The following is a 12,958-nucleotide window of genomic DNA, read 5'->3' on the forward strand; positions in this document are numbered from 1 at the left end:
TTATTTAAAATAAACGTTTTCGGCACATACAGATGGATTGCACCGTTTGCTGGTGCTAGCGACGTGCTGAGTAGCTGCGTGTTGTTAAGACGATAACTGATCCCGTCATAACACGTAAGCTTTCACGGCAGGCGTCTTCATTAATTAAAACTTCCGGGCTGAATTGCCGTGGTCCATATATAAAACTTCTCCTCCTTCCTGACGTTTCGTTGCCTGCTGAGGACAACAGCTTCCGACGTGAGTCGGCGACTGGCTGCTAGGCTTTTTTTTCCTTTTTTTTTTTTTTTTTTGGTGGTGGTGGTGCTGAAGTCTGATCAACTTCGTTGATTTTTACTTCTGTAGGGAATGGAAGGGGTAAAAATTTTCTCTTTATTTATTTATTCTTCTTTCAGCTTTAGTTTGGGCACACAGAAGGGTCCTTTAACTCGCTGCTTTTGGTGTGTGTTTGAAAACATGTGTGTAGGAGTGCTAAAGGACGATATGTCCTTAAATTATGGAGAATTACGTAGGGATATCATTTACGGAGGCTCAAATACTATCGCCTTCGGTACTTTATATTTGTGGTTGCGTAAGGGTTGTACCACACCTATTGTGGTGAGTTGTGGTGTACTGTCACGTATCATGTCCAACTTCCGAAATAAGGTTCGTGCCTTCTCCCTGACCTTGTCTGAGAGGTAAGATTCGCTTAAGGCTCGATGAATGTCATGATTTCGGATCCACCATTGGGCTCCTGTGATCCATCTTAGGCATCTGCTTTGTACAACCTGTAGCTTCTTGTAGTTAGTGGCACACGTAGTACCCCAAGAGATCGATCCATACAAAATAGATGGTTCGACTGTGGCATGGTACAACTGGAGTTTCGTGCGTTGGCTGAGGTATGAGCTCTTCAGAAATGGGAGGAGAGCTCCCAGCATTTTGAGGCCAGACGTCTTCTTCTCCATAATGTGATGACTATACAACAGTTTGGCGTCCAGATGCACTCCCAGGTATTTTGCAGTTGTTGCCCAGGGGAGTGGCTGGTCTGATATCCGTAGGCGTTCATTGACGATGGGTCTCCGACGTGTGAAGACAATAGCTTTGGTTTTTTCTGCATTGACCGTTATCTTGTTCATGTGGGTCCAGTGGTCCACTAAATCTAGTTGGCGCTGCATCCGTGTGACGAGGTGGTCCACTCTGGTGCCTGCAGTCAGGAGCGCTGTGTCGTCGGCATAGAAACTGGCAGTAACATGTGGCACCGTCGGGAGGTCGTTAATACAGTCCTGGAAATGGAAAAAAGAACACATTGACACCGGTGTGTCAGACCCACCATACTTGCTCCGGACACTGCGAGAGGGCTGTACAAGCAATGATCACACGCACGGCACAGCGGACACACCAGGAACCGCGGTGTTGGCCGTCGAATGGCGCTAGCTGCGCAGCATTTGTGCACCGCCGCCGTCAGTGTCAGCCAGTTTGCCGTGGCATACGGAGCTCCATCGCAGTCTTTAACACTGGTAGCATGCCGCGACAGCGTGGACGTGAACCGTATGTGCAGTTGACGGACTTTGAGCGAGGGCGTATAGTGGGCATGCGGGAGGCCGGGTGGACGTACCGCCGAATTGCTCAACACGTGGGGCGTGAGGTCTCCACAGTACATCGATGTTGTCGCCAGTGGTCGGCGGAAGGTTCACGTGCCCATCGACCTGGGACCGGACCGCAGCGACGCACGGATGCACGCCAAGACTGTAGGATCCTACGCAGTGCCGTAGGGGACCGCACCGCCACTTCCCAGCAAATTAGGGACACTGTTGCTCCTGGGGTATCGGCGAGGACCATTCGCAACCGTCTCCATGAAGCTGGGCTACGGTCCCGCACACCGTTAGGCCGTCTTCCGCTAGCGCCCCAACATCATGCAGCCCGCCTCCAGTGGTGTCGCGACAGGCGTGAATGGAGGGACGAATGGAGACGTGTCGTCTTCAGCGATGAGAGTCGCTTCTGCCTTGTTGCCAATGATGGACGTATGCGTGTTTGGCGCCGTGCAGGTGAGCGCCACAATCAGGACTGCATACGACCGAGGCACACAGGGCCAACACCCGGCATCATGGTGTGGGGAGCGATCTCCTACACTGGCCGTACACCACTGGTAATCGTCGAGGGGACACTGAATAGTGCACGGTACATCCAAACCGTCATCGAACCAATCGTTCTACCATTCCTAGACCGGCAAGGGAACTTGCTGTTCCAACAGGACAATGCACGTCCGCATGTATCCCGTGCCACCCAACGTGCTCTAGAAGGTGTAAGTCAACTACCCTGGCCAGCAAGATCTCCGGATCTGTCCCCCATTGAGCATGTTTGGGGCTGGATGAAGCGTCGTCTCACGCGGTCTGCACGTCCAGCACGAACGCTGGTCCAACTGAGGCGCCAGGTGGAAATGGCATGGCAAGCCGTTCCACAGGACTACATCCAGCATCTCTACGATCGTCTCCATGGGAGAATAGTAGCCTGCATTGCTGCGAAAGGTGGATATACACTGTACTAGTGCCGACATTGTGCATGCTCTGTTGCCTGTGTCTACGTGCCTGTGGTTCTGTCAGTGTGATCATGTGATGTATCTGACCCCAGGAATGTGTCAATAAAGTTTCCCCTTCCTGGGACAATGAATTCACGGTGTTCTTATTTCAATTTCCAGGAGTGTATATAAATTAAACAGCAGTGGAGATATGACCGATCCTTGTGGAAGTCCTTCAAGGACAGGCCGTGTTGTTGAATTCTTGTCGTCAATGCGAACATATAATCTGCGATCCTGAAGAAAATTATCGAGAAGTTTTAAGTAGCAGTCTGGTAGGGGAGTGTTACGTCGGAGCTTGACGATCAAGTTGCGTCGCCATACTTTATCGTAAGCCTTCTCTATATCAAGAAATACTCCAATAGTATGTCGTTTCTTATTGAAATTGTCTTGGATAGATTCCGTGATGCGCAGTAGTTATAACTCAGCCGATAGCTTCGCCTGGAAGCCAAACTGCTCCGGTCGGATGATGTTGTGTGCCACAAGGATGTCCAGCATGCGTTTCAGTAGGACACGTTCCAGGACGTTTCCCAGCGTCGGCAGTAAACTTATGGGTCTGTAGCTGTCAGGGTGTGAGAGATCCTTGCCCGGTTTTGGTATTGGCACTATTCTGGCAATCTTCCATGCCTCTGGGAAGTATCCAGTCCTGAGGCAGCTGTTCACTGTCCGAGTGAGAAGCACAACAGGCTTTCTCGGGAGGTGTTTCAATTCCATATTGCTGATTCTATCTGCTCCAGGTGAGGTGTGTTTGCTATACTTGATAATCCTCCGAATTTCCTCCGGCGTTGTCAGCCGGGGCATAGCGTTAGTCGGGGCGTCCCGAATAGCTTCCCATTCCGCCGCTGTGTCCTCCTCTGCACGGTGGAGTGCATCATCTCCATCCTCCGTGGGGGGCGTAGTCATCTGTTGTTGGTATGTGTCCGCATACAGCTCCGCCTGCGCCAGTGAGTCGTACAAGAGGCCATGGGGTCCGCGAATTGCCCTTTTGGGGGGCTGTTGCTGTCTGAGACTTTTAACTATTCGCCATTCATCTTTGGTGCGTAATAGAAAGTTGTCCATTTTGAGTTCTCACGTGTGTTGCTTCCAGTCCTGAACCTTCCGCCGGAGTTCTCGGGTTAGTCTGTGAGTCTCCCGACTATCATCCGGATGGCGGTAACGGACCCATCGTTTCCGAAATCGATTGCGCCTTGTCTTAAGTTCCTGCAGTGGTGGTGGAAACTCGTCATAATTGACTTCTTGCTGCAGGTGCTCCGTGAGTGCTCGTTGTTTCGCATTGTTAATCTTCTTCGTGAGTACTTCGACTGCCACATCAATCGCTTCTCTGGTGGTAACAACCTGGATTGGTCGCACATTGTTGTTGAGGTACGTTTGAAACTGCTGCCAGTCGTAAGTTCTTGTCGACGGCAGTGGGAGTTGCAAAGTAGCCCTCTCTACAAGTCATAACTCCGGTCTGTGGCCCGACGAAAGATCATCCAGCGTCTGCAGATGGAGATTCGGGTTGATGTTCTTGATTATGGCGATGTCTAGAACATCAAGGTCTTGTGTCCGGACGTAAGGTATCCTCGTCGGTTCCCGTGGTCCATGGACGGAAACATGTAAATTCTCAGCCAGTGCAAACAACATATGTCCTTTTGGGTTAGTCTTACTGGAATTCCAGGCAACATGTTTACTATTAAGATCCCCTCCAAGTAGGATCTTTTCGTAACCCTCTGTAACGGCGTAAAGATCTTCTGGGTGGGGAGGCTTCTTTGGGCTAAGGTAAGCCGCAATACAGGTAATGTTTCCGAGCGTCGTGTGGATTGTTACTGCCGTGGCCTCTAAAGTCTGGAGTTGGGGTAAACGTTCTTGGTGGTGACGAATGCATTTTTTGATCAGAACTGCGGTCCCTCCACCCCGTTGGTCCGTCTGTCCGTCCGGTAGATGTGCATGTTCCTCAAGCGGAGGTCGGTTGACTCGCGGAGATGTGTTTCGGAGACAAATGCTACGTCTATCTTGTGGCGATGTAAGAAGTCCGTGAATTCTATTTTCTTCAGTTTCAGGCCGTTGGCATTCCAAATGCAGAAGTTAAGATTCCTCGTGTGATGCCGTCTATCCATTTAGGGTGTTTGAAAAGCTGTCAGTACGCTTTCTACAAGCGAGAGGATAGACGTCAGCTTCTGCTGGAGGGCGGTGAGTAGTTGAAGAATATCTGTTAACGCTGGTGTAAAGGTGGTCGACCAGGCAGATGATGTCTCCGCTGGTGTTGGTGTCGGTGGATGGGCATGTATTGCTTCGGAGTACGAGCGCTGTTGTCTTGTCTGTCGTAGAGTCACTCTGGGTGCCGGTTGTGGTCGAGAGGCAATTGTTTCCACAGGGAGAGGTGCCGCTTGTTGTTGGGTGGCCGGAATCGCTGCCATGGCCGAGTTCTTAACAATTATAGGCCATTGTGGGGTCGACTTCTTTGGTGTCCTTCTAGTATATTTCCGTAGGAGTTCTTGAAATTTGGGGCAGCCACGGAAGGTCGCTGGATGTTCTTGATCACAATTGGCGCACTTTGGGGGCGCCGTCCTAGGATGGGTACAATTCGATGATTTATGGGATCCACCGCAGCGGACGCAGCGTGCTGGCATGCTGCAGTAGTTCGCTGTATGCTCGAAACGTTGGCAATGTTGGCACTGGACGGGTCCTTCTTTACTATTATAGGTTTCTATTATCACTCGTGTGTAGAGCAGGTATTTGACATCATAGATCTTGTCACTGTCTTTTCCGGATGGGAGGGAGACTCGGTACACAGGTTGCGGTATCAATTGTTTCGTCTTCTCGTCGCGTTCCTTAAATTGGTAGACTTGTAGCACTTTGAAGCCTTTTTCCTTGAGGGCAAAGGAAAGTTGTTCTTCGGTAACTTCCGCCGGAAGGCGTTTGACAACTACTTTCAGTTCCGTCGTCTGGTGCTTGATGCGTAAAATAGGAGAAGCTGTGGTTCGTGAAGAATTTTATTGCACGCCTTTGGTCTTCGAAGGACTCAAAGTGGTATTTGATGCGGTCCTTTTGGTATATAGCTTTAAGATTGCCCTCTAGAAGTCCGCTGAGCGTTTCATTGAGGTGAACGTAATCCTTTGTGTAATAAATTGTGACTGGGGGCACTTTGCGAAGCACATTCTTGTCTCTGTCCACGGCTTCTGCGGCATTAGAAGTTTGTGCCTGCGGCTTGTTGGTGGTTGATGGAGGCGCAGCTTGAGGTGCCAGTGGGCCGAATCGGTTCGTTGTGGGGATGGTCTCCGTTCGTCTCTTAGCCGGGTTGGCTAAGTCCTTGGCTAATGCGTTGCTTCTGCGCCGTTTGTTGTATACGAGCGTAAAGTCCCCCTCTGCGTGTGGGGAGTCGTCGTCGTTTTCTGCTGGAAAGGCCGCTGCCATCTCCGCGTCGCCGACCGTTTGGTGGGAGTGCTGTGATTCGACATCTGAGTCCACAGATGGAGATGCCAGACAGATGTCATTATCCTGCTCTTGCGTGTCCCGTGAATAGCGGATAAGGCGTTGTATGTCCTTCAGCGTTTCTTTGTCCTCCTCCCGACATATATCGAGTCTTCTGGCGTAGTCCTGGCGGTCGTCTTCATTGCTGCGTCCGTCGTGATGTGATGTATGGCCGACGTCTGAATGCGGTTTCGTCGTGTGGTGTGTAGTCTTCTGCGGTCGAATAGCGCCTGTCGATCGTCGTTCTATCCCGTCATGAACCGGTGCCGTAGCCTGGGTCGTCAACCTGGGATCCGTCCAGTGTGGAGCGGCCGCTGGAACGTCCGGCGGGCCAGGCCCAACCGACCGACCAGCGGCCGACTCCAGTGCGGCCGCGCGCGCATCGTCCTCGCTCGTCGGCATCGCGAACTCGACTGATTCGGAGTCTGGGGGCTGCTAGGCGTTGGAGGTCCCGCTTATATAAAGCGCTTAGATGGCGCCACCACTCATAACGTGCTTTCGACTTTAAAACTATCTCTGTCTAGTGCCATCTCTCTCGATTACAGGTAATCGATTGTCACTTCGTTGGTGCAAAGTCGACCGCCATATCTTGTCTAGTTTTAATCGTCCTTCTTTTTTATTAAAATTATTTTCGTGCTTGTAAATCTCTATAGCTTCTCTGTACATGCGGGTATAATAATGTAATGTCCTAGCTATCACATATGTCTCACTAAATTTTATTTCGTGATCAACGTCTTTGCAAACGTGTTTCGCTGCAAATGATTTGTCAGTTTGTCCCAATCTACAGTTCCTTTTGTGTCCCGTTAGGCGGGTATTAACACTCCTTTTAGTTGTTCCAATATAAACCATGCCGCAGATACATGGAATTTTATACACACCTGGGGTAACTAAGGGGTGTCGTGCGTCTTTCACCGATTTTAAACTTTCACTAATTTTCTTGGTAGGTCGAAAGATTGTCTCCACTTGAAACTAGGTCAAAACTTTCCCAATACGATCCGTGATGTTATGAATAAATGGAAGAAAAACTTTTCCAGCCGACGGGTGTTGCCTAGCAGCCTGTCGCCGACTCATCTCGGAAGATGTTGCCCGCAGTAGGCAACGAAACGTCACGAAGGAGAAGAAGTTTTATATAGGGACCACGGCAATTCAGCCCGGAGGTTTTAATTAATGAACTGCTCCCGTCTTGACAACAGGCAGCTACTTAGTATGTCGCTAACACCAGCAAATTGTGCATCAATTCGAAGACGGCCTATTGTATGTGCCGAAATCACTTTAAATAAATGATATTTTGCGGTGGTGACTGTATCTTTTGGAAAAATCTTGCACTGAACCAAATCGCTGAAAAAATAAATTTATTGCAGAACTTGACTAAAAGAGCAGACTATTGATAGGACACATCCTTAGACTTCAACCAGTCGTCCATTTGGTAATGGAATGTTGCGTGGGGCTACAAACAGTAGAAATAGACCAAGGCTTGGCTCCAGCAAGCAGGATCCGACCTACATAGGCTGCAGTAGTTGTGCAGAGACGCACATGGCTGTCTGGCACAGAGCAGACTGTTGTGGTAATCTCTATAAAATCAGTCTTCGGATGGAAGAGCATAACAACTACACGAGTACAGGGTGCTCGCTTTTAGACATTGCGATAGATTCGAATGCTCTGGTACACTACAGCGTCAGTCACATCACGTCACAGGTTTATTGGTTTCTCTTTTCCTCCACTCACTATTTCAATTCGCGTTTTGATTAACATCATCATTTACGCCTAAACATAATGTCTCGCTGCAGCCACTCTTTTCTACTACGTGCCATCCTCTTCATTTCTTCATATTTCTGACCTTCTCTTATCTTCAGTCGACCTATTATTTTATTCCTTGATCTCCCCTTGGTTTTCCTAGCTAAAATTTTTTTCCTACCAGTATATGTGTTCAGATGTGGTTTGTTAGCTGAATGGTTAAGTAACAAAAAACGAAACCTAAGGAAGGGGCGTTCGGTCCCCACCGAATTCAGGATTTTTGTCTGTCACTCGACACTTCTATGACATCTGCCAATGTTTGTTTCTATTAAAAATGTCGAGTTGGACCGTGGTTCAGAGTCCATGTTAAAGTGTAGGTTGCCATGTGGTGTTGCAGTTCATTCAAAGTTGTTGTAAATGGAGGAGCGTTGACGGAGCTTTTCACAATCTCGCTTCCCACAAACACACACACACACACACAAGTCAAATACCGAGAGATCAGGTGACCTTGGAAGAACAGACGTCTGAACGTTCTAACGTTTTTTGACGGCAAGAAGCGAGGTGGAGCTGGTTTGCAAACTTCCCATCTCTCTGCCATAGGTTGACTTACTTCGTATGCACAGCCGATCTTCCTCGCTGGATAGTCGGTCACGTCGATCTCCAAAAACTTCTTCTCCGAATTATAATGCTGGTTAAGGGAATTTATCAGACTCTCTCTCTACTCTTGAAATAATTTGATACTCGAAGAATGCTTTTAGTTCAGTCATGGTATATTTCAACTTCCACAAAAAACAAATTCGCCACTTCTCATATAAACATTCGAACTCGTACGAGTCAACCAAGTCGTCAAACATTAGATTCTATTAGGATACATTTGCAACAGGGCTGGTTTAATAACACCAGAAGATATTAAGATATCTTGCTTCTAGCAAGTCCAACACATGAATTACTTAAAAGTCTAATCTCATTTCTTCATTTGTCCTTAACAATCATCACAGTCACTAAACAAGCGAAGAATAGCACAGGCTCTTCTCTACTGAAACTCTCTACACTGAAACTCTATGGATCGTACAGCAGGTACTTGTCGGCCGCCGTTCGGCCGCCGCGTCCACATTTTGCTCGTGACTGTTTTTAGACCTGCACACATAAACATGCAATGCGCAGTAGGTCGGATTCGCCTCTCTCACACTTCAACTTAAAATATCGTGGGTTTGAGATGGAGGAAGGCCAAGTGGTTCTAGAATTTACACGGAAATTCTCGAAGCTCTACAACGTATTTGACACCTTGGTATATAAAAAAACTTGCAACTTCTGTTCTCTAGTCCTCAGCATGGGGAGAATGGATCTCTTTTATTCTGTTATTTACTGGACGACATTCACCTTTTTTTCAGTCCCTGCATTCTGGAACACGATAATTACAGGCAAATTAATTAATCCGTTAAGCATTGTGTGGAAGAATCCTTAACGGATTAATAAATTTGCCACTAGAAGACGAAACAAAGAAGGAAATAAAACGTAGCCACTACTATTTATCTAGGAAACATCTCAAACAAAATCAAGAAATTATTCAACGAAACCGACATGGCCTTTGTATTTCAAAACACACACGGCCTCAAACACAAAATCCACAAAGGCAACTCTAAAATTCCCTTACACGACAACTACTGCGTTTAAAGAATTCCATGTAACACATGCCACAACTTCTACTTGAGACAAACCGGTGGAAACTTCAAAAGTCATGTTCGCCACCAGCTTGCATGGACGATAGAAGGATTTTAACTGTGTGCTTTTCATCGATTGTGTGAATTTCACCAACTGTGCGTGTTTTATTGACTGGATTTTTATCAAGACATGTTTACGTGGTGGGGAGTCCTTAAATTCCCACCTTTTTGCAGTTTCTTCAGTTTTAATCTGCAGTTCATAACCAATAATTGTGGTCAGAGCCCACATCTGCCCCTGGAAATGTCTTACAATTTAAAACCTGGTTCCTAAATCTCTGTCTTACCATTATATAATATATCTGATACCTTTTAGTATCTCCAGGCTTCTTCCATGTACACAACCTTCTTTCATGATTCTTAAACCAAGTGTTAGTTGGTTGGTTGTTTCGGGGAAGGAGACCAGACGGCGAGGTCATCGGTCTCATCGGATTAGGGAAGGACGGGGAAGGAAGTCGGCCGTGCCCTTTGAAAGGAACCATCCCGGCATTTGCCTGGAGCGATTTAGGGAAATCACGGAAAACCTAAATCAGGATGGCCGGACGCGGGATTGAACCGTCGTCCTCCCGAATGCGAGTCCAGTGTCTAACCACTGCGCCACCTCGCTCGGTAAATCAAGTGTTAGCTATGATTAAGTTATGCTCTGTGCAAAATTCTACCAGGCGGCTTCCTCTTTCATTTCTTACCCCCACTCCATATTCACCTCCTAAGTTTCCTTCTCTCCCTTTTCCGACTATCGAATTCCAGTCACCCATGACTATTAAATTTTCGTCTCCCTTCACTATCTGAATAATTTCTTTTATCTCATCAATTTCTTCGTCATATGTAGAGCTAGTTGGCATATAAACTTGTACTACTGTAGTAGGCGTGGGCTTCGTGTCTATCTTGGCCACAATAATGCGTTCACTATGCTGTTTGTAGTATCTTACCCGCACACCTATTTTTCTATTCATTATCAAACCTACTCCTTCATTACCCCTATTTGATTTTGTATTTATAACCCTGTATTCACCTGAGCAAAAGTCTTGTCCCTCCTGCCACCGAACTTCACTAATTCCCGCTATATCTACCTTTAACCTATCCACTTCCATTTTTAAATTTTCTAACCTACCTGCCCGATTAAGGGATCTGACATTCCACGCTCCGATCCGTAGAACGCCAGTTCTCTTTCTCCTGATGACGACGCCCTCTTGAGTAGTCCCCGCCCGGAGATCCGAATGGGGGACTATTTTACCTCCGGAATATTTTACCCAAGAGGACGCCATCACCATTTAACCATACAGTAAAGCTGCATGCCCTCGGGAAAAATTACGGCTGTAGTTTCCCCTTGCTTTCAGCCGTTCGCAGTACCAGAACAGCAAGGCCGTTTTGGTTAGTGTTACAAGGCCAGATCAGTCAATCATCCAGACTGTTGCCCCTGCAACTACTGAAAAGGCTGCTGCCCCTCTTCAGGAAGCACACGTTTGTGTGGCCTCTCAACAGATACCCCTCCGTTGTGGTTGCACCTACGGTACGGCTATGTGTATCGCTGAGGCACGCAGGCCTCCCCACTAGCGGCAAGATCCATGGTTCATTGGGGGCGGGGGAGGGGGGGGGTTCATAGACGTAGGTAATGGTAACTACAGACAGTGAATGCTTTGGCCACAGGAGGCGGACAACCAGCCGTCGGAGCGGCTGCAGAAGGCGGAGCTGCGTATCGTGAACCAGGAGGAGTGCCGACGCGTGTACAAGACTGTGGGCGACCTAGTGCACGACACCAACCTGTGCGCCGGCGTGGCCCAGGGCGGCGTCGGCGCGTGCCAGGTCAGCCCCGCTCTTCAGCCACTTGTTGACCGCCTCCCCGAGCTCGTCGTCCGTCTCGAAGTACTGGGTAGCTAGCCGAGCCTTCGTCGCGGGGAAGGGATGAAAGTCGCTGATGCCAAGTACGGTCTGTATGGAGGGTGATGAAAAGTCTTCCAGCAAAAAAGTCTGAGTTTTGCCATCGTTCGATCAGCAGTATGGGATCCGCACTGTCGTGAAGGAGAATGATTCCTTCGGTAGTCATCCCGCACCGTTTATCTTGGACAGATCTACGTCTTTCGCAAGAGCGTTACTCTCGTTAAATTTCTGTTAGAATTCTTTCGTGATTTCAGAAAACTGTAACCATCATTTTGCCCTTCGGTAGCGCCTACTTGGACATTTTTGGGCTTATTGGGAAAATGAGTGACCATCCACTACTTAGACTGTTCCTTAGTTTCAGAGTTCAAGTACTGCACCCACGTCTCGTCCCTAGTCACGATTTCGACCAAAACTTCCTCCCCCTCTTCATCTTAGTGCCGAAGGACTGTCACGGGCAAACACTTTGTTTCAGTTTTGTGAACATTGGTCAGATATTTTGGTATTCATCATGCACAAAACTTATGGATACCTAACCTCTCCGTGACAGTGTTGTCCTCGAAATATGAGGCACACATTCAGAAAGTTCGGAGATTGTGAACCAGCATCTCTGAAGCTCAATTTCGTCAATATGCTACACAACTCCATCAGTCACTTGCAAATCTCTCCCTCTACTATTTTTATCACGCACATACCGGGTGATCAAAAAGTCAGTATAAATTTGAAAACTGAATAAATCACGGAATAATGTAGATAGGTACAAATTGACACACATGCTTGGAATGACATGGGGTTTTATTAGTACCAAAAAAATATAAAAATATTCACAAAATGTCCAACAGATGGCGCTTCATCTGATCAGAATAGCAATAATTAACATAACAAAGTAAGACAAAGCAAAGATGGTGTTCTGTTCAGGAAATGCTCAATATGTCCACCATCATTCCTCAACAATAGCTGTAATCGAGGCATAATGTTGTGAACAGCACTGTAAAGCATGTCCAGAGTTGTGGTGAGGCATTGGCGTCGAATGTTGTCTTTCAGCATCCCTAGAGATGTCGGTCGATCACGATAGACTTGCGACTTCAGGTAACCCCAAAGCCAATAGTCGCACGGACTGAGATCTAGGGACCTGGGAGGCCAAGCATGACGAACGTGACGGCTGAGCACACGATCATCACCAAACGACGCGCGAAAGAGATCTTCCACGCGTCTAGCAATTTTTATTGGTTCTAATAAAACCCCATGTCATTCCAAGCATGTGTGTCAATTTTTTTCTCTCTATCTACATTATTCCGTGGTTTATTAAGTTTTCAAATTTATACTGACTTTTTGATCACCCGGTGTGTGCGACCAGATTCAATTTTTTTGCACAAACCCCGGACAACGCTATTACTCATAAACCAGTCCTAAACGCACGACACAACCGTCGATGAATCTTGGTGGCACTGCCTCCTTCTTGCTTGCAGGAAGCGAATGACAGACCGTATATCTCAACTGTCGGGAGTCGCAACAATACGGTCCACTTCACTGACTTGCAGCTTACACACGGACGATCGCTATAGAGCGCTGACTGATGAAACGTGACCTTCAGTCTTCTTTACCTCCCACACACGTGTAATGAAGCTGAAAA

At 47.7% G+C, this 12,958-nt stretch overlaps 1 protein-coding gene across 1 annotated transcript in view; it reads left to right on the top strand.

The window, feature by feature from the left end:
- The window catches only part of LOC124606418 (mite allergen Der f 3-like), an 80,384-nt gene that overhangs the window by 30,300 nt on the left and 37,126 nt on the right, over window positions 1-12,958 (top strand). The window contains exon 3 of the mRNA XM_047138399.1: window positions 11,098-11,253. Within this exon, the coding sequence (XP_046994355.1) occupies window positions 11,098-11,253 (156 nt within the window). The remainder of the gene's footprint in view (window positions 1-11,097; window positions 11,254-12,958) is intronic.

Source organism: Schistocerca americana, chromosome 3 (genome assembly GCF_021461395.2).
Source record: "Schistocerca americana isolate TAMUIC-IGC-003095 chromosome 3, iqSchAmer2.1, whole genome shotgun sequence".
NCBI classification, from domain to species: domain Eukaryota; kingdom Metazoa; phylum Arthropoda; class Insecta; order Orthoptera; family Acrididae; genus Schistocerca; species Schistocerca americana.